This window comes from Pezoporus occidentalis, unplaced genomic scaffold (assembly GCF_034315485.1).
Source record: "Pezoporus occidentalis ecotype Australia unplaced genomic scaffold, CSIRO_AGI_Poc_V1 ctg159, whole genome shotgun sequence".
NCBI classification, from domain to species: Eukaryota; Metazoa; Chordata; class Aves; order Psittaciformes; family Psittacidae; genus Pezoporus; species Pezoporus occidentalis.
The window spans coordinates 1,953,990-1,976,238 of record NW_026913415.1 but is presented as its reverse complement, the minus strand read 5'-3'; the positions used below and the strand labels follow the sequence as shown (position 1 = coordinate 1,976,238).

The window sequence follows — 22,249 nt, the reverse complement described above, 5'->3', positions numbered from 1 at the left end:
GCCAATGTGTGAAATAATTTCACCACCCTTTTTTTTGTTGTTGTTCTTTCAGTTACTCCTCCTCCCCTCAGATCTCGCCCTTCCTGGCATTTGAAAATAGCTCATGAAAAGGAGGAGGAAGAGGGGAGGGGGGAATAAAAGGAAATGTGTGGGGATGCAAGATGGAAGGGAAGAACAGGAAAAAACACAATAAGAGTGAAACTCCGTGTTTTCCAAAGCAAATCAGAAATGGCCAATTGCTTCACCTCCAGCACCTTCTGGGAGAAGTCTGCTCATTTGGGAAGCTTTGGGAGGCTCTTCGCATCCTGTTGTTAGGCAACACCTAGAAAGAAAATGCCTCCCTACACCCAGCCATACACTCATGAGCAGGCAGCTCATACAGCTGGGAGCAGCAAGGGACCTTCCAGGGAACCCAGATCTCTGTTATGCTTAGAGCTGGCTGAGACCCCTCTGATGAAATGGATTTTGTCCTTGCACAACACAAGAAGAAATGGTTGGAACAAGCAGGCCGGGTTGGATAACCTTCCGTCGGAGCAAAGGCTGCAGCTCTGCACAGCAGCCTCCGGAACACATAGGACAAAGGGAAGGGTCTCTGCTGCCTCCAGCACTCGGCCCTGGCTCAGAAGGGATGAGGTTTGAAGGGTTTCTTTCACCTGCCGGCGCCAGGCTGGGACCAGGCTGCTCCCAGCTTGCTGGCAAATGCAAAGCCATTAGCGCTGGAGGCAGCTCCGGGTGGTGGTTTTGTGCCCGAGCCCTCTCCCTGCCTCCCGAGTGGGAAGAGATCTCCTCAGGAAGCAGTTTTAATGCATCAGCCTCCATACACATCGTGTCCAGGGCTTTCCCCCAACGCTTCTCCTTAATGGATTTAATCCTTGACCTGCAGTGATGCTGCCCTCCCAAGGGGAATCGGACTCCCAGTTCCTCCCCAGCTTTCCTCATGTCCCAGTGCAGTACAGCTCATAACTGCAAACTGTCTCAGCCTCAGCAGCAGCAGGGCTGCCAGCACAGGAGGAGGGATGCTCACTGCTAGGGGCAATCCTCCCCTCCTGCATCCTGGGCACTTGCCAGACAGATTTAAGGCCTTTGCCCACAAAGCTGGGTGCCTGTGCTGCGGCTCTTTTCTCTTTCCTTAGGTTTCTCCTATCATTCCTGCTTGTGTCGGCCATCATCTGAGCATCCCTCGCCTCCTTTTGATATCTCCTCTCTCCCCGCAAGCACCTTCTGCATCCTTCACACTCCTGTCCTTTGAGCAGCAGTTCTGGGGCTGAAGGGATGCTTTTTTCTTGAAGAAAACCTAACAACCTAATTCATTGCGAAGCAACCTCTTCATGTCTGACACGAAAGGGACTTGGGGATTTATGTTAGCAATGGCACAGAGGGGAATCCACGGCTGGAGTGGCAGCAGGGGGGCTGGCAGCAGCAGGCGTTGCCAGCGTGGTTGCTGTCAGAGCCCCAGGGAGCAACCCCTGAGGAATATGTCTCCACAGGGATGCACGGATCCCATGCCAAGCGCAAAGGATGCTTCCCACCCCCATCAGGAGCATGGCAAGCAATCATTGGGATCCAAGAGGGGAACTACATCTCCCCACACATCCCAAGATTGAAGGCAGAGGGGCTCTGCCATTGCACACAGCTCCCTCAGCACTTTGGAGGGGGGGTGTTGACCAAGCCAATAGGCAGCAATGGTCCAACCCAACACACAGCCAAGGGCACCTGCAGGAGCCGAGCAGGACCTTCTTGAGTCTGCAATGGGATACTGAACTTGTCTCCCAAGCAACCCACTTCTTCCCTCGGGAGATGCCACCCTGCAACGCTCCCTCTTCCCACCCTCCCACAGGGACACTCGCTTTTTCCAGCTGAGCTGTGGAACGAACCAGTCATCACCCACTACAAGTAGGTGGGTTAGCAACGGCCAAGGAAAAGATACTTTGAGTCTGGCAACATTCCATGGAGCTAACTCAGCAAAGCCGGATGATAGGCAGCGAAGCCACCCCTTCCAATAATAGCTCTGCGTGGCACGCAGACCACTCTTGCTCAAGAGATCTCCAAGGGCTCAGCACAGACTTCATAACCCCCCCGTGTGCAGCACACAGGGATGCTGTTTGCATGGCTAATAATTTCCTAGTGCATCTCCCTTAGTTCTTAAACACTGCTTCTGGCCCCCTGCATCGCCACAGCTGCTGGAGACCCCGGGCCTCACGCATAGCAAGGAAACATGTTTATCCACAGCTGAAAGGATGGCGCTGGATCCTACACTGGTGTCCAAGCACAATCTCAGGTGCTCACTGGCGCATCACTCCCTCTGCCTCTGAGATGACAAGAAGACTGCAGGACCCCCAAGCCCACCTCAGGGTTCCTCTTCCTCAGCCCCACTTTTTAGCTCCAGTAACCTGCAGAGGTCCACAGCTCTTGAGGCCTGCAGAAATCCCTGCTCTCCTGAGCCCACCCAAGACATTTCAACTACTGAGCCTCTAAATAAGACACAGCACCTTTCCCTTGTACCTCTCTTCATGCCACGGACCATGAGGCAAACGCTCTGAAATACACCTTAATCCTTGCTCGCACAAGTCTCTTCCCAGAACAGCAAAATGATTTTATTATAGGGAAAGCCCACCCAGGGACCATGTGAAAGCTCTTCCCGAGCCATGTGCAAATAACCACACGTTCCCAGCAAGCAAAGCCCTCTCGCTGGCACGCAGCAGGGCAGGGCAGAGCAACAGAGGAAACTTCAACTGGAAACATCAGCATGGCCAGACCAGGCTCTCCAGATGTCTGGAGCCCCCCATCCTCCTCTCTGCTTGCCAGCATCTGCTGGTGGAGTCCCTTTGCGTTTTACCCTGCTCTGGGGGCTGCTGGTAGGGGCACCTCTCCCCTAGCCCATGCTCCCCTGCTCCCATGTGAGGACATCAAAAAACCTCCCCACGTTACAACACAGAGTCCCACAAGTGTTTTAGCTCGGCTGAACCAGCTTTTTCCTGGGAATGCAAGCTTCAATGGACATTTTCCAGCCAGCTGGAAAGGAGCACGGTGCCTGACAGCACTTGCACTGCTTGGGTGGTCCCTGGGGTCCTGCACCAGAACCAGTACAAGCATAAACCAGCATCTCCCCTGGCTGGGAGGTGACTGGCTGCAGTTCAGCCTAGCAAAGCCATGCCGAGGAAGACACCGGGTTTCCATCCTCCATAGCTGCCAGCACAGGAACAGCCCTGCCACATCTCTCCTTTGGGATGTAACACAGTGGGGAGGCGCGACACACTGCGTGAGCCCAGCTCTCCCACCCCCCCTGGGGTTGGATGCGGGGCTGATTAGAGGGATTAAAACCAGCTCAAGAGCTGGCAGCAGGAGGGATGTGCTGGCAGGGGCCAGGCACGCCAGCCTGCGGGATGCCATGGCAGGGTCTTGAAAGGAAAGGAAGATCTGAGCGGGAGCATCGCCTCTTTAACGAGGGACGGGAGCAACCCACGGTTAGCAAAGAGCTCCCACATGAAAGCAGCTCCATCCCCGGGCTCTTATTATTTCACAGATGCTTCTCATATAGCTTTTCTTTATTGTTATTTTTCTAAGGTCTCTCATTGCTCTAGATAAACGGTGTCTCTGTGGCTGCAGGTGGCAGGGAAGGAAAGGCAGCTCCCAGGGGCTGCAGCCTCGGCTGCCCATGGCCTCAGGTGGCCCCGAAACACGTATTCCACCTCTGCGCATGCCCAACCACACCAAGCAATAGGGACTGGCAGCAAATACCCTTCATTAGACCCAAGCCCACCTCCCCAGCTCCTCCTGCTCCTCACTGGCAGGATGGGCTTTGCAATGGCTGGCTTCCCGAGTTACTGCTAAGAGATCCCAGCATGAAAAGAACCAGTGAAGAGCAAACACGACCCAGCCTTCACCTCTGCCTCCAGGCACGATTGCCATAGGACAATTTGAAATCCAGGCTGAGGAGATCCTGCCCATGCCTGCCCCAAATGTGCCAGGGATGAAATACCCTTCTTTCTTGAAAAGCTAAAGCTACTAAATGGGAGGCAGCCACAGCTCGCTCCTGCCTTGCAAATCAGCCCTGGTTGGGTCACTGGGCCAAGGGACCGTGTAGGGATGCAGGCATCCCAAAGGATGCCCGCTGAAGCCAGGGCACCCAATCAAAACCTGACCGAGCTTTTATGGGTTTAGCGAGGGATGACAAGGGAAGGCAGCAAGGAGGAAAGGATTAAAAATAGATCCCGATTTTGTTTCGACTCTTGTAAAATAAAAGGTCCTGCAGCAAGCACTGCTGAACCCAGATCTCACGCCTGCATCTCGGGCCGCGAGCCCCTGAACGGCAGATGTATATTTCATTAAAAGACTCAATATTGCAGGCTCTTGCTCCCCTGCTCTGGCTGATTGCTACACAACCACTTCTTCCCCCTCCCTTGCCCAGCGGAGAGGGTTTTTGCTTCCCCAGCCCTCAGCATCCCCTGTGCCTTGCTGTCCCCAGCAGGATCTCCGTCCCCCACCAGCATCCCCTCGCATGCTCTCAGTGCTGCTATCAGCAGGAAGCAACAAAGCCCCAAGTCCAGACAGGGTGAGTGGTATCATGCCATCAACCTGGCAGGCAAAAGTAAATAAGAAACAAGTTATCTGGCATTTAAAACAAACGAAAAGGTGGATGAGAGCAGTCCCAACTGCACATGAACAACGGCTGGTGGTAAAGGGAACTAATTTCTCCCTAACAAGAAAGGACTCCACTTGGTTAACTCAAACTTTCTCATTAATCACATTTGCCTGCCTTATTGCTGTCAGGCCACGATAACACATGGAGAACATTGCTTTATCCCCCAACATCCCACTCAGTAAAGATACAGAGTGCTGTGGAAACGGATTTACCCCAACACCTGGCTCCCAACACAATAAGTGTAATTTAGACACATTATGGAGCCAAAACCTCCTTCCTCCTCTTTCCTGTTATTTGATTTTCAAGCCAGCGGGTGCTGGGCTCAACAATTAGAAGCAACAAGCAGAGCATTGCAGGTTGGAGTGAAGGCTTCTCCTCTGCCCATGATGCCCAGTCAAGGATACTTCTCTTGGGTACCCAGCCTGCATAGGTAGCACTGGAGTACCCAGTCCTGCCAGCACCTGCTCATGGCATTTTAGGGCTCCAAAAAGCAGCATGGGGGGCACCAGCATGCAGGAGCATCCTCACGGCGGGGTCTCAATGCAGACAATAGATGCTCTCGGTCCTCCCTGCTTCCTTAAGGTGCCTTCCAACCCATCCCATTCTATGATTCTGTGTTTCCCAAACAGGCTGTATGTTACTGGAATCGTATGCAAAGCGCTGTCTCGGCCTCCCACGCAGCTGCTGGCTCTGCAGCAGGGCTCTGCTTGTTGGAGATTTGCTGGTGCAAGGAGGAGAGGAGGGAGCGGCAGGCAGCTCTGCAAGGGGGCAGTGTGCCCTCATCCTGCCCCTTGTAACAATCAAAGGAGCTGGAATTAATTAAATCTCGATTAATTAACAGGGACCTCAACGCTGAGAGGTGCAGAATGAGAGGGGAGAAGGAAAAACGGGCAAAACTCTTTGGTTGTTGGACACGTTTCTTCTGGTAGAAAAGCTTTTTAGGAGATGAAAACCTCCACGTTCAGATGGCTCTGGAAGAAGGCAGCGAGATGCAGGCAGAGCTGGCTGGTGCCACCCCCATGGGTGCTGCAGTGGGTGCAGCCTCCAGCCTGCCTGCACTTGGTCCTCCAAGCCCAGCCCATCCATCATAGGAGGGACACTGACTGTGATCAAAGGAATCCACAAGAGTCCCCAGGGCTCGCTGGGAGAGGAAATATCAAACCTGCCTGGAAATCAAACAGCAGAGCCAGAACAGAGGGAAGAAAAGAAGGAAACGACAGGGGAAAGAAACCTAAGCTGACACTCTTTTTGATTGAAAACATCCAATGTGGAGAATCATCACCCCCAGTGAGGGTTGCTGGGGGAGAACACTTCTTTATCACCCCTCGAGGCTGCAGTGGCGCACAATGGAAATCCAAAGTGACTCCAACCCCGGAGCAGCTTCCCACCGGCCATCAGAGCAGGAATGGGATGATGACGGCCACCGCTGCCCGGCTGCAGGTTTCTGGTGACGAGCTGCGAGCGTGCACATGCAGTGTGTATAATTAACAAGCTGGGGACATGAAGGACGTGGGGCTCCTGCTGGGAGGACCAGCATCAGCAGCGAGGAGAACAACTTGTGTAACACCAGCCTTGCCACTGGATGTAACTTCACCCCAGGTACCACAATGGAGCCCAAACCTCACATTTCAGCCTTGGGATGCTGCCCCTTGGACCACCAATGAGCAAAGAGCCAGGAAAAGCTCACGGTTAGCCCAGAGCAGCCACCAACTATGCATGGATGAAAACCCAACAGAAAACCCCTGAGGATGCAGATTTCATGGCTCTCTAATACCTCATTTGAAAGCGTTCTGTTATCCTCAACATCAAGGGAAGCCATGTTAAAAAAAAGTCATCATAATAGGTGTTAAAATTGGAAATGAGATGCTGTTTCTCATCGCTGCAGTGATCTCTTGCTGATCTCTGAGTTGAAGGCATACTTTAGAAATATTCACACGTGCACGTCAGGCACGGTGGAAGCAGCACCTCTGGCAATTCGCACTTCCATCAATTAAAAATCCATACAGGAATGGGGAATCAGAGGCAGCCTAGAAAGCGTTTGCAGTCCAGCTGGAAAGCCCAAGGTAGGTAGAAACTGAAAGTGAGGAAGGAGAGGACCGGATGGATGCTTGCATAGGATGGATGCTTGCATCCCCAGAGGCTCTCTGTTCCCAGTCTGACCAGTTTGGAGCAGGTGCCTCCAAAGCAGAGCAATGCAGCATCCCTGGAGCACACGAGCCACAAACAGGAGCCTCCCAGAGGCTTCTCAAGCCCATGAAAGAAGAGGATGGAGCTTTTACATGTGACATGGGGTTTTCCACCCAGTGACATGCACCAGGAGGGTTTGCTGCCAGGCTGGACGTGGGCACAAGGAGCTGGCTGCACAGGAGGGGTTCACAGCCACCATCCCCATGTCCCCACCATGGCTCTGTCCCCATGTGCACTGCTGCAGTGCAGGCAAGGATGGAGGATGCGCTGTGGGCACCCGCAGGAGCTGGCGCCACGTCCGCCCTCCCCAGCTCTGTCCCAAGCAAGCCAGTGGAATTAAGTGCAAGTTATAATTAAGACTGGATGTTTGAAGAGAAACATAATCTCCGTTCCGTGGGATTCGCCGGCACAACAGTAATTAACGTCTCATTAACATTCGCCTAATTAAGCAGTTTATGAAAGTGGATAGATTTGCATACTGCTCCACTTCAGCTTCAGCGCATCCAGCTATAGCCAGGCACCAGCATTAACCCTTCCAGGACATTCCCAATGCCCTGCACGCCTTCCCAGCCTCTCCCCGCGAGGCCATGAACTGCCCTTGCTGCGCATGTCACTGCGTGGTGCAACCCAAAACCAGGTCAAGGAAAAAAACCATCTCCTCTCCATCACCTCTTTTCCAGACAAACCCATCCTAAAGCCTTCCAGCTTGCTTTATTGGTTATCTATTTTTAAAGCCCTCAGCTGATTTCAGTGCTCGCCCTCAGATTCTCGACACATTCATCAGAGAAGAAAGGAGACTTGTAAGAGTTTCTGAAGACAGGGAGAAATGTCTCCTAAAACATTCCATGCTAGCCGCCTTTCCAAACGTGCTTTAATGTTTAAAACCAACCATTTCAAGATTAAAGAGACGCTCCAAATTCCGAACCCCAGCTTAAAAGCAGGATGCGACAAGATGTCTCAGCCGCTTCCAAAAAAGTTCTGACACAGGGAGTATGGCCCCTCTCCTTTAGAGCCATTGGGAGGGAAGGAAAACCAGCACCCAGCTGATGTCCTGTCCCATTTGGCGACAGCAGGGACCAGAACCACCATTCCAAAATGGATCCCAGAGCACTGAGGGATGCAGAACGCAGCCCATCAGATAAAACGCATCCCACATGCAGCCCCTTCGTGATAAGTCACTTAAAGTGCTGGACAGAACATTTGCCACTGTTAATATCAGCTTTCCCTTCTGGTGTTGGATTAGTAAAGCCGCTGCATCCATCAAGTGCTTAAAAAGACCATGTGCAAACTTGCCTCCCCCCTGGAATCTCTAGGGGGGTCGGGGTGGGGGGAGGCAAATGAACTCTAGTTAGTGGTTAATGCTTGGAGACAAGATGCAACTTTGCAGCAAGTACAGTGGGAGAGAAAAATTCATGACACAGCCTTTCATTGAAAATCAATAAAGCCCAGACCTGCCTGTGATATACACACTCAATTTACTCCCCGCTTGGCTTGCTGCATCCTCACACCAGCCCTCTCCATCACTCCAGGTCCTCACCAGAGGATGCAGCACCCCTGCCCACCTCTGGGTCATGGCACTCATGTCACCTGAGCCATGTCACCATGGGTTTGTCACCCCCCTGAGCCTCGCAGTCCCGGGCTGGTCACCCCGTGTGTGCCCACAGCTATAGCAAAGTGCCACTGGGGAAACGCTCCTGATTTGCACCTGAAACACCTCTGGCTTGAAGGAATGTCTTAATTTTCCCCTCATCCAGCAGCCATAAGACTTTACTGGAAGCGGTGCTGGATGGAGCCATCCTCCATCTGCCAGCCCCATCTGAGCCTGACCCGCTCAGGACCCAGGACCATCCTGTCCTATACCCTTTCCCTTCCAAGGGGGGCTCTGGGAGGCATCCAAAATCACTGCAGATTTAGGCGTTAAACACAGCCTTTTTCCTTCTATCCCAGATTTCCCAGAAAACACTCCCGGAATGGGGGGCTGGTCCTGCACTTTGCCCACCCCCAGATAACAGGGCACCCCGAAATGCTGTGGAGCCAGAGGAGCGGCTGCTCCCTCACGATGCTGGAGTTGCATCGCTCCTGCAGCCAAGTACACATCCGAGGCAGGAGGCTGGCTCAGGGATGGAGGCAGGAGGCAGGAGGCAGGCAGAGGAACTTCCCTGTGCATCCCCTCCAGCTCTGTTTCTCCTCTTGCTGCCACCTTCACCCAGAGCCACCGCAGCGGGACTACAGGGCAAAGAGCCGCTCCGACACCAGGGTGAGGGGCTGGTGCCAACACAGCCCCACAGCGGCTGTCTTTGGCATAGCGCAGGCTGCCAGGGTATGGGGAGGATGTGGGGAGAGGTGGGTGCTGGCTGTGCTGGGGGCTCTGCCTTCACAGCGGGCTCTGCAGCACAGCCTGACCTACTTTCTCCGTCAGGCACGGCAGCGGCACGGGGTTTCTTCTCTCCTCCACCACGTACTGAAGCCTTCCTATTAACCGGCAGCGAGAGAGCGGCAGAGCCCCCTTGCTGTCACCTCTCAGCATGGGCTGTGCCCTCCCTCGCCTCCAGCCACTCTTGCTGCCTTTGAACCCTCCTTTCCCTACCCTTCCCCGAAGGATTCCTGGCACACCTCTGCCAAGAGAAGGATTCATTGATCATCTTATCTGTGTCTAATCCCAGCCGGGGTGCCGCGATAACCAGAGCCAGCTGAATCACAGACCTTCCTGCAAGGTCTCTGTGGGAGCAGCCGGCTACTAGTGGGGTGCAAAGGGGGGAGCAGCCCCCTGGGGACCCCAGACCTGCTTCATGTGGAAGAGCAGCCCACGATGGCAAAAGGCATTGAAGCAAGGATTAACATGCTGCGAACAGCCACCCAAAGCTGAGGGCAGGGGTGGGAGGACAAACCAAACCCAAAGCACTCCATCTAATCGATTGTAAGCAGTTTAAACGCTGTTTCTCTGCAGTTCTGGGAGCCCTAATTCCAAGCATGACCTGAATCTCTTTAAAGAGAGAAGCGAGTGGAAGCAGGCAGGCACAGAGAGGGGAGAGCCAGAAATGCCAGGGATGCCAATTTGTCCCCATTCCCCTTCTGCAGAACAGCATCTGGGAGAAAAAAGCTAAAGCAAAGGGACCCCCAGTGAGGACTGAGCACTGCCCTCACAAGAGCAGGCAGAGTGATGCTGTCTTTGTGTGAAGAGCCTGGGGTGCACCAGGCACAGCCCCAGGCCACCTCCTCAGTACCAACAAGCCAGCAAAGCAAGCTCCAGCCCACCACATTTGGAGGGAGCAGGGCAGATAAAAGAGAGCTCAGCCTAAATGCAGCGTGGCTGTGACCAGGTCAGCTTGGGCTGCAAAAAGCAGGGAGGAAATGCTGGGAGCATCCCACAGCAGTGAGGAAGAGGTTGGGGTGGTGATGGGGTGCAGGGGATGGATCCCTTTTCCCTGGGGTTTCCATACTAACAATTCATAAGACAGCATGAAGTTACTGCTGGTTTTCCAAAGGGGGTCAGGGTGTGAAGGAAGGGGGACCAAGACTGCCACCAGGACTGGGCTGGCAGCAGGAGAGATGGGTTTGGTACCCGCAGCACCACGCTGAGGAAGAGAAATTGCCATCCCCTGCGCCCTGCTGGTGCGTAGCACCAAGTGACAGTGCTCCTTCAGCAGGGAGGGGACATGGGACCCTATGCTGCATGGGAACAGACACCCAGGTGCACTGCAATGGGGGTGAAGCCACTGTCACAGTAAGCCTGTCATCCCTGTGAGATTATTCCCGGACAAGGCACATGCATGTGGCCAAGAGCCTTTTCCTTAGCTCAGTATGGCCCCAAATCCTTTACAGCCAACAGAGAGAGGCAGGGCTGCTTTAGGCTTTGATCCCAAGCTGTTCTCACCCTACTGCCCCCCCCCCCCCCCCATCACACCATGTCTCTATGTCCCCATTGCCCTCCCAGGAAGAGCCACACATCAGCCCCTAACACTTCCTTGAAAGTCTGAGCTTTGCCAGACCCTATAACAAACACCACAGAGTTTAATGGGTGATAGGGGGGAGGCGGGAAGGGAAACACTGGGATGCCCAGTTCCCTTTGTGCCCTATATGACCTACATGGCAGGGCACACAGGGAAGGGATCTGTCAGCCCCATCATGACTCGTTGCAGCCATCTCACCCCTCAAGCCAGCAAATAACTAAATACATAAATTAGGTGAACGACTGCAAAACTGGAGCTAAACAGAGGGGAGAGGAGATGGAGGCAGCTAATGAGGTGTGCCCTGGTGTCAGGAGAGCAGCAATCCCACCCTCCGGGCACAAGGAGCACCCAAGGGATGGCACTGCCTGGCACAGCCCCAAGAGCCACCCTCAGGGCAGCTCCAGGATCACCCCCAGGCAGTGGAGCAGCAGCCTCAGGCCAGGACCCCGGCAGCCCTTAGGCAGCATCAGTGCAATCACATTAGCAAAGGGATGGCCGGGTACCCTGGTCCCATGGAAACCTCACTGCTATCACTCCTAGATTGAGTTTTCTCTCCAAACCACCCATGAGCTTAGCCATGGGCTGGGGAGGGAGGCAGAGCCCCAGCCTGCCCCTCGGCTGTGCCCCTCTGAGGACTGAAGGAGGAGAAAAGCCAGAACGTCTTGATGCTTACAGCTAAACCCAAAGGTGACACTTGGGTAACAGACTGCCCTGCCTGCCTGCCCGGCAGAAATGGCTTCGTAAAATACAAACACGTTGGGGTTTGGGCTTTTCCTTTGGTTGCCTTTCCCAAATGAGCTCCAGACTGGGGAGGTTTTAAAAGTCCCTGCAGCCAGTGAGTCTTTGTGCTCCCTTCCCTGCACCCAGCAAGGTAATTATGTGCCAGGAGCACGGCTGCCTATGGCTCGTTCACTGCTCATTAGCAGGAGTGAACCAGTCCCCAGAGCACACTGAGTCCATCCCCATCCTTCTTTGCCTTCCTCCTCCTCACCCTGGGCCGTGCAGCAGAAGAGCACCTTCTGTTTAGCACTGCAGCAAGGAGGGCCTTGTCCTCCTCCCTTGGGTGTCAGGGATCCCCCTGCCCACCAGAAGGGCACCATTGCCAAAAGGTTGCTCCTTGCAATGAGGCCACCCTGGGGGATGAGGACATGGTGGAGAGCGCTACATCTGCTGGTACAAAGGGACCTGCAAAGCCCACAATTTACCTGCCTCAGCCTCTTCTGAAAGGGATGCTTAAGAACCGGAGGCTTCCCAAGAAGTTTCGTCTTCCCAAATGGAAAGGCAAAGAGCTCGGAGCTTGGGGGCATTTAGCTCACAGAAGAGGCAGGGCTGTTTTCCACGCCTGGACCTCCCTCCTTTCCCTGTCTCCCCCACACCAGGCAAAAGTCCCATTGAAATAAAGCACCCGCTCTGTCTGCAGAAGGGTGCAGCGCAAGAAGCCCGGATGCCAGGGTGACGGTCTGCTGAGCAGCGTGGAAGACAACCACAGGGGAGCGCTGGGAAGATGCCCCTCTTGCACGTGATGCACCGGGAGGAGCATCCACAGCGCCTATCCCGTGTGCCTTGTGAGATAGGAGGGAGCTGTCACAGCCCAGAACACCCCAAAGAGAGCGGCTCAGGGCTGCCAGGACGTCACATGGGATATCCAGCAGGAACAGGACCTCAATGGAGCATGCATCTCCACCCTTGGATCTCAGAGCACAGACCAGCTTGGTAAGCTGAGGAACTCAGAAGACAGCTCAGGCTCTCCAGGTTCACACCCATCCCTTCCAGTGCAAGACCTCTGAGGCCCCACGTCACCAGGAGCTGGGACCTTGGATCTCAAGGGAGCAGCAGCAGCAAGAAGTGGGCTGTTCTCAGCACTAATGCTGGGCACCCCACACAGAAAGCCTCACAACCTTCACAGCCTGAAGTTACTTATGCAAAGCTATACCAAGACTCAAAGAAGAAGCCCCAGATCATCACCATAGGGGCTCCAAGGCTTCACTGGACCATATACCCAGGCTGTCCTCCATCCCCAAGAAGTTCCCCTCTCCAGCTGTATGTCCAACCCTGCCCCAGGGAGCCCTCAGCCAGCCAGTGCAAGCAAGCCTAGGGCTTGGGTGCTCCCAGCACCAACCCCTGCCAGCTGCCTGCTTGTTTCAGCCCCCTCAGGAGATGCAGAAGGGGATGCTGCTGGTCCTCCCTACCCGGGCTGCCCCACAGAAAGAAGCTGGTGAGACAACTGCCGTTAATGTGCAGGATCGCGGGCAGCTCCTGGAAGCAGACACGGTGGGACAAGCACAGGGCTCATTCCCATTCCCCATCACCGCCCCACCGCCCCATCCCGTCCTCTTCCTGCAAGGCGCTGGGACCCCCCCGAACACAGGGAGCTGCTCGGAGGCTGCAATACCCCGGATGGACGGGAGGCACAGGCACTCACCCGGACACGGCTCCTGGATAACTCAAGCTCCTCTTCCCATTGTCCCCCACTCAACCAAGAGCAAGACCAGCCTGCCAGCAGCCTCAAGGCAAGCCAGGGACCGCTGCTCCACGCTCACCTGTGCTCTGCCCCTCCGGAGAGCGGCTTGGAGCTGCTCAGCCTTTGCCACAAACTCCCCGCCGCAGCAAGACATCAGCCTTTGGGTGCTGCGTGCCCCTTCCACGCGGCGCTGGCTGCTCTGCCTGCCTTTGGGATTCTTTCCCTTCTCTCCCCCCCCACACCACTTCCCCGGAGCATTTTGAATGTGCAGATGCCCCAGCTTCTTAAAATTCAGCCTGGGGGCGTGGGAAGTGTTTTGGAACATGCCCAAGCTGTCTGCTCCGTGCGTGCGCGCTGCTAAAAACGATCCACCTACTGCCCCCATCTCCTGCACCGCTTGTCAGCGGCGCCGTGCCTTTCCAAAGATAAGCAAGCTTACACACGCACGGGGAGCAACCCCAATGGGGCACGGGGGGGGAACTCCTCTGCTCCAGTCGACAGGCAAACTTTTCCTGTGGCACTGCTCAGTGAGCATGGGGCTGGGTGGACACGCTTGAGCCAGCGTTGTCTCCATCCCCTCCACAGTACAGTGAGGAAAGGGCATCACTGCTGCACGGGTAGAAAACACACAGAAAACCTATTGACTCCTATCAAAGGATGCAGCAGCAGGGTTGGGAGGTGAACACAGCCCCCCTCGTTATAAATGAGGGTGTCACTGTGATGGGCTGCGCTCTAAACACGTGTTTGGGATACCCAGCCCGACAGCTGAGTATCCGTGTGGTAGCGCGGTCCAAGCAAGCGTAACACATCTCCTCCCAAGCAATTCCCAAGTGCTTTACCAACAGATAAATGAGCCACAGAGAGTTAATGACTTAACCTGTAAGACACTGCTGGCAAAGCCCAGCTTGTCTAAGACACTAGCAAGCTGCTCTCAATGGGGTGTCCAACCAAGGCAACAGCAACACCAGCTTATACCATCTCAGTACCTGCCTCCACATTAAAAAACCAAGGGCACATAAACTACTGAGGCCGAGATGTGGCCACAAGAGACAGGCTGAGCCTTCCTGCCATGGCCAGTGTGTATGATGAAGGCTCCAGGTCACCAAGGGACAAGGACAGCAAAGGCATCTCCAGCCCAACAGCCCAGCTCTGGATTCACAACACGAACTCTGTTCAAAAACCAGGGACAAGGTTGTTTTTCCCTTTGCTTTGAAATCCCTCTGGCAATTTGGCCTTCAAATGTTCACTAATCCATTCAGGGCAGTCTCCCCCCATCCCTGCATCACTTGTCTGCAAATTTGAGTGAAATTGATATTTTCCTTTCAGAAACATGAAATTTCAAACACACAGAACATTGGATTTGAAGGCTGACTTTTGTTGGGAAGGTGCCTGTCTCTTTGTTCACAAAAGGGCTCATTTTTCCTGGAAAAGGGCCCAGATTTTGAGTGAAAGATCAATAACATGCAGAAAACGGGTCCTTTTATTTAATTTTGCCAGGATACCAAAAAGAAAAGAAAGAATCCAATGCTGAGACTGAATGACTTCAAAATATTTTGCATTTGTTTACCCCACTGCGATGCTGGAGCCTCTATTCAAAGGCTCTCAATGGGAAGGATGCAGCCTTTGGGGCTTCCTTAGAGCATCCCTCTCTCCCTGCTGGCACTCCCCTGTGGGAACAGCATCCCTGGCACTGTTCCAGCCCAACCCCAGCCTTTTCACACAGTCATAGAATCACTGAATCAACCACACTGGAAAAGACCTTTAAGCTCCTCCAGTCCAACCATTGCCCAGCACTGCCAAGGCCACCACTAACCCATGGCACTGAGGCCTCATCTCCACGCTGTGTGAACACTTGCAGGGACGGTGACTGCAGCCCTGCCCTGGGCAGCCTGTTCCAATGCCTGAGCACCCTCTGGGGAAGGAATTGTTCCTCAGCTCCATCTAAACCTGCCCTGGTGCAGCTTGAGGCCAGTTCCTCTTCTCCTATCCCTTGTTTCTTGGGAGCCTTCTCTTCTCCAGACTGAACCCCCCAGGTCCCTCAGCTGTTCCCCATCACATTTGTGCTCCAGGCCCTGCACCAGCTCCATTGCCCTTCTCTGGCCTCGCTCCAGCCCCTCAATGTCTCTTGTAGTGAGGGGCCCAGAGCTGAACACAGGATTTGAGGCGCAGCCTCCCCAGTGCCCAGCACAGGGGGGGCAATCACTGCCCTAGCCCTGCTCCCACACCGGTGGTGATATAAGACAGGATGCTGGGGGCTTCTTGGCTGCCTGGGCACAAGCTGCTCACATCCAGCTCCATCAATCTGCACCCCCAGCTCCTTTCCCATGACCAGTTTCCAGCCCCTCTTCCCTGAGCCTGGAGCCTTGCAGGGGGTTGTTGTAGCCCAAGTGCAGGACCTGGCACTTTGCCGTGTTGAACCTCATCCCATTGGCCACAGCCCATGGATCCAGCCTGTCCAGATCCCTCTGCAGAGCCTCCCTACCCATCACAAACTCACTGTCATCCACAAACTCACTGAGGGTGCCCTCTATCCCCTCATCCAGATCATCAATGAAGACATTGAACAACACTGGCCACAACACCGAGCCCTGAGGGACACCACTAGTGACTGGTCACCAACCAGATGTGATGCCATTCACCACCACTCTTCGGGCCCAGCCATCCAGCGAGTTCCCAACCCACGGGAATTATTAGAGATCTAACCACTGCCTTCCCTGGATGGAGGGCAAGGAGCTGGAGGCCGACCCTCTGCCCACACTAACTATGGGGAAGGGGGAATCAACCTTCTCTTTCAATTACAGCCTGGCTGCGGGGAAGAAAGAAGAAAAAGCCAACCCACCACAAAGACACGGCACTCGAGATGCTGTGCAACAGTCATGACATGCTGCATCCTCCCCGATCCATATGGGGGAAAACTAACACTTTGGCAAATTTATGAGGATGTGTGAAAGTGATTATATTCCTGAAAATATCTCAAGTGGAACGGCCTACCTGGCATATTTTGTTAGTCATGAAACACGCTCCCTCCACCGACTGCAGTTTGTGGCTTCCCATCTGCTTAAATACTTTAAATACTGGAACTTTCTTCTTTTTATTTTTCGTAAGGTGAAATAGCAGCAAACTGCTGACTCAGGGGCGCGGGATGGGGACGTGCTCACCGCCAGCACAGGGATGCAGGAGATGCCATTCCAAGAGGGAGCAGAGGATTCACCATGCAGGTGGTAAGTCCTGCCTCTGGCCAAGAAACGCAATAGGTCTGCCTGTGTTAATTGAATTAAGAGCATCTGGCATGGGAGCACCAAGCGCAAAGCCAAGGAAGAGTATTTGGGGCAAGCGTGGGAGTGAAAAGGAAGAGGAGCAAGGCAAGAAACAGCTCTGGTTTGCCGTTTTCATTCTATTTTACCAGAAATAAAAGGCAACAGTTGTAAAGCTTACAAGTCCCCAAAGCCAAGCCAAGCTTTAAGAGAGAGATCGGGTTTATGGGCACTTGGTGTAGGGCAGCCACCTCCACGACCCCCCTGATTCCTGCTTTTCTGGGAAGTGATGCCCTTTTTGTCCCCGAGGAGCTGGGGAGAAGGCTCCAAAGGCATCAGCGCTCACTAAACCCCAAGGCACCACTGGGGACCCGGCTGCCTCCCCTGCTCTTTAGTTAATAGCTTCTATTTTAAACCCCTGGCTCTGCAGCTGCACTCTGACCGCAGCGGCAGGAGCTGGGATGGGATGCATGGGGATGCAGGCAGAAACCCAGCCTGACTCAAAGGAGATGGCCAAGGGGGAGCCCTGGCAGCAGAGTTCCCCCCAGAACAGCTAGGGCACAAGCCTATTCCCACTGAGCTTCCCTGTAGGGGCCCTTGGATGCGTTGGAGCATCATCCTGCACCCTGGGAAAACTCTGGGTATTGACACCACCCAAGCATTTAACCACAGAGGGATCATTCCGAGTCATTTAAGGAATCATCTATGGATTGCACAAGGCAATAGCAGTTGTTCCCCACGAAGCGACAGCACATAGTGTAACTGCAGTGCAATTACTCTTAGCCTGATTATGGAGAAAGGACAAACTAGATGGGAGCATCTCGGCCGAATCGCCTCCTCCCCAGGGCACGTGGGCTGTGCTATAGAAACCCCAGCTCCAGAGGCACATAAAGCAGAGCAGAGACTGGAGGAATATGATGCACATTTTCCCAAATGGCAGTGCAAAGCTGAGTATTAGGTGATTTATGTCAGATTCCCTCCAAGTGAAAATCTCTCCTAGCCTGGTGGTGGGGTTTTTTACAGCTCATTTGGCTTTTCATTTGCTGAACGGCTTTGTGCTGTTTTCCCTTGCAGGATGGGGCCTCATCAGTTGTGTTTTCTTACAGGTTTTTTTTTCCTCTCCTAGCACAAAACCAGCTCTCCTCCTGTTCTCCGTGAGCCTAATTCTGCATCCCCAGCTGGCGTGCAAGAGTCTTGGAGTTACTCCCACTTTCCAGGGGGATAAATCATGCCGGATTTTGTTCAAGGTCCAATACCTGGAGGAGGAGTTTCTCCTTCCAAATGGAGATAGTCCCCGGGAGGAATAATCCCACTGGAAATAATCCAGTGCAAAGAGGGTTTATTGCATCTTTTTAAAGGCTCTTTCTTCCTGACAGTTGATGAGTTCATAGCTACCAATATCCATTAGAGGGTTTATTTTATTTCTTGTTAGAAAATAAAATCAAAAGGCAGCGCCTGAGAAGAGTAAAACCAGCCACAGAGACTGAAGAGTGACAGCAGCTGCCTGGCAGACAGTGAGTGAAAATGCTCTGACAAGATGAAATGGTTTTTCTTTCATTGAAATCACTCCCTTTCCGAATGACTAATACGGAGCTATCGCACCATGGATATTTCCAGAGTGATGAGATGTTTTTAAAATATCTCACAGTGCCTCAAAATATCTCACTCTGGCTCAATAGATCATCCAAAACACCACCCACGGAAATAATAAATAAATAGATACTACACTGCTGGAAAAGAGCAGACTGGCCAGGGGCAGGGCAGCATCCTTCATCCCTGAGTAACGGAGGCCACTGAACTCCTCACCTCGGTGAGCACCTCCCTTTTGGAGACTGAGACACCAAACCCTCACAAGCAGAGTTGGGTACCTTTTCCTCCCCCAGCACCCTGGCAAAGCCATCCTGTCCAGCTCAGCTCCTCGATGTCACAGATCTCTCCTTGAAATGCATTAGGTGGTACGGTGGACTCCATGGTACCAGCGACCGCCTGCAGCACCAACACAACAGGCCCCAAAGAGGTGGCTGACAGGCTCTGACCCACAGAGAAATCCATATACTCCCCCTTGTCTATGCAGCAGCTTCAAGCAGCAAGACCCAGGAGTGCTCCATCCTCCCCCTAAACCCCCAGCAATGATGCTGAGTCCCATTTGCACATCACTCTGCTGTCAGCAAGTGAAGAGGGTGGGGAAAAGGACACCCCATCACAGGCACAGCCGGCACTGGGGTGACACAGCAGCGGGGGTGCCATCCTGGCAGCCCCCACATCACCTCCCGCTGCCCCCCCCAGCACACAGCACCCTGCTTCGGAGCCAGGAAACTCCTGCCCTCATGACAAAGCCCCGGAGGGGTTGTGATGGAGCGGTTGGGAAGCCTCCCCCAAGCAAATGAGCTGGTTTTTAACACATTTCAGTGTGCTCTCTCCAGGCTCAGAGGATGAAAAACAGCAGCAAAATGGCAACGGGAAGGCACGGAGTGAGGGGACCCATGGGCTGTCTTGCCTTGGGTGGGCTCCAACCAGAGTCCCAGCCCAGGCTTGGGTCTGGGTGCGAGGACCACTCCATTAAGCAGCACAAGCAAAGCTCCAAGTGCAGATGTACGTTAAAAGCCCCCTGAATCCCGATGCTCCCAGCCCAGATGTAGCCCAAGCCCCGCGGTGACTACCCGAACCAGGACCGGCTCACTCTGCAGAAGCTGCATCTGCTTCTCTTCCCAAGGACTCAGGCAATGCTTGTTTTTTGCTGATTGAAGGAAAAGAGCAAATTGTTTTGAGGAGCTGAAAATGGGCTCCTTGCTTTTCTCAGCACGATAAAATTATTGTTCGGATCACCCAGGCCATGTTATTCCCGGGTCGCTTCCTCTTTACAGGCATTTATCAAACTGTGTTTAGAAACTCTGGGAGATGAAGCAGCTTTTCAGAACAGCCAAGTTAAAATATATCCCTTGGAAACAACAGACAGACTGCTGCTTGTCCTCCTTCTTTCAAAGGGGCTGAAACTGCTTGTCCAGCACAGCAGGAATTGGTGGTTTCGCCAAGTTTGGGTAAGGAAACCTCCTTGCCTGTAGAAATTCAGTCCTGCTGCTGATGGACATGGGGAGCCCAGCATCGGGATGCTGCAGTGATGGGCCATTGACATGCAACATCCCTCGCAGTGCTTTGCTAGTCCCTCCCGGCAACTCTGCTTGGCTTTTTCCCCTCTAATTCCTTTTCCTCCCACCGGGAGCAGGCAGCACTGGGAGGGCTGGAGAGAGATGACAGAGATACTGCAAAGGCAGGAGAGGGAAAGACAAGGCCCCATATTTCCAATGGAGATAGCTCCAACATCTGTCCTTAGCCAGAAATGTATTCATCTGCACAGACACACTCATCAGATGAGGCTCTAAAATATTTACTACCCAAATATCAATCCTCATAAAGCCAGGCAGCCATTTGGGCTTGGGGAGGGGGAAGGAGACGGGGCGGGTTGTCAATAATGTCATAACCATGGGCAATTTTATGTATCTCTGGAAATGGCCGAGGAACACGCAGCTTGACAGATGTGCAAACGGGTAATGCAGGCTTCCTAGTTATGAGCATGAGGATGTCAAGAGGAATAGACGAGCAGTAATTCAAAGTATATTGGGCTTGGAGAAGTACACAGGCACTGTAATGAATACAGGATGGGTATCGCGGTGGAGGGAGGGATGGGGAGGAGGCGGTGCTGGGTTGGGAACACATGGAGACACTGCGGGGAAAGGGGACCAGGGTGGCAGAGCCAAGCTGCTATGGAGTGGTTACTGCACCAAGGGATGTGTCAGCCTGCCTGGTACCTCCTGGGGCTGGACCAGCCTCCAGGCTGACCTCTCCTTCTTCCTCCTTCCCAACTGCATCTCTACACCAGCCTCTCCCACCATTGCGCCACCTTGCCTTTGCTGTGCCGGGAAACTCAATACCTGCATTTGTCACCAAGAGCAGTCAAAAAACCCCACCAAGAAGCCAAACTGAGTTCCAAGTTTCAGCTAAGGAGAACTCCTGAGATGTAGTTCTATTTTCTGGGGGGTGGGTTTGCTTCTATCTCCAAACCAAACAGCACCACAGCAAGGGCCGGTGCCACCCCCAGTGCCAACTCCACAGCACAGGCACTGCCCATCCCTATGACTAGTGCCTCACCCAGCGTTTCCCCATCCCACCTTGGCTGTTTTAAACACACAGCATCACACAGACACAGGTTACACCTCCAGCCACCACCTCCTGCACATGCTTCCACCCTGGACCCATGGATCCCAGCAGCACGCATGCTGGCCAGCTTCCAGCACAAAGCCAAGGTGCTGGAAATAGAACAAACCCAACTGAAGTGGAATGATGGGGAAATGGAAGGAATGATGCTGGGGACACACTTCTCCTTGGGTGCTTGCTTTGCCACTAGTGCTACAGCACGTTGCAAGGGGAAGCATCACTGGTCCCAGCTGACCTCACATAGCAAGCGTGCTCAGACACCTCAGCTCCGTTCTTCCCCCCTCCCCTCCAAGATTCGCCTCCTTCAGCGTTTCTGTCAGTGAAATTCCCACTCCCGCACCTCCTGTGGTGCTCTTCAAAAGGATACAGTCACTGGCTGCAGTGGTGGAGCCAAGCACATCCCTTCCTCCCTCTCAAGTCTCCCCTGCAGTTCCCACATAGAAGTTCATCATTTTTCCACACCCCGGTGCTTTCGGAGGGGGGAATTACTCACGGAGGCAAGCAGGCACCCCACACACCAGCAATCCCCACAGAAGTGATTTTTTCCTACGGAAAAATCCATGAATCACCGTAAGAGTCAGTCTGGCTTGTACTGAGACACGCTGCTCGCCACTGTTTATTCACAAGAATTAATCAGCAATCTTTTTCCTGGCTGCTTTTATAAGCTATGACTTATCCCAACCATTCACCAATAAGTTACTGCAACATCCAGCTCCAAACGTCCCCTGTGCGTGCTCCGGGAGCTTTGCCCATGGTCCATGCAGTGCCACAGGGGTTTCTGAGGTCAAATGACCGATGACTGAATAAGTTTGGATCTTAAAGAAACATTTCCTTACAAGTCTCAGGCCTCCCGTTTTCACTCCCACGAGACACCTGTGGCACTGTCTGCTCCTGCTGGAGCCAGGGAGCCCTGAGGAGATGCCATGAGGAGGCAGGGCAGGAGCACAACACATGGCACATCTCCACCTTCCTTAAACATCACTCAGAGCCACCAGCCAGGCGCAGGCAGGAGGGAAGGGGCAGGCAGAGATTGGTACCACACTGCGTGGGCACAGTGGCTCTAACCCAGTGACACAACCAAGCAGGGACAAACCTATAACAAAAGCTTCTTCCCCAAAAGATGTCCTTGCTATAATTCATTTTTCCTCCTGGCATTACCCTCCTGTATGCAAAAGCTCTGCCATGACATGGCCTAAAACCAACAAACTTCAGTACCCACTGCTGCAATAGCAGAAAAGACATCATTATAAGGGATATAAGGAAGACCTTAGAGCATCTTTCCAATACATTAAGGGAACCTACAAGAAACCTGGAGAGGGGCTTTGGACAGGGGCCTGTAGGGACAGGGCCAAGGGGAATGGCTTGAACCTGCCCGAGGGGAGACTGAGATGAGCTCTTAGGCAGAAGCTCTTCCCTGTGAGGGTGCTGAGGCGCTGGCACAGGGTGCCCAGAGAAGCTGTGGCTGCCCCATCCCTGGCAGTGTTCAAGGCCAGGTTGGACACAGGGGCTTGGAGCAAGCTGCTCTAGTGGAAGGGGTCCCTGC

At 53.7% G+C, this 22,249-nt stretch overlaps 1 protein-coding gene across 1 annotated transcript in view; it reads right to left on the bottom strand.

Moving 5' to 3' along the window:
- The window catches only part of LINGO1 (leucine rich repeat and Ig domain containing 1), a 124,719-nt gene extending 111,310 nt beyond the window's left edge, over positions 1-13,409 (bottom strand). Inside the window, exon 1 of the mRNA XM_062612219.1 lies at positions 13,320-13,409. Within this exon, the coding sequence (XP_062468203.1) occupies positions 13,320-13,394 (75 nt within the window). The 5' untranslated portion in view covers positions 13,395-13,409. The remainder of the gene's footprint in view (positions 1-13,319) is intronic.
- Between the last annotated feature and the right edge of the window lie 8,840 nt (positions 13,410-22,249).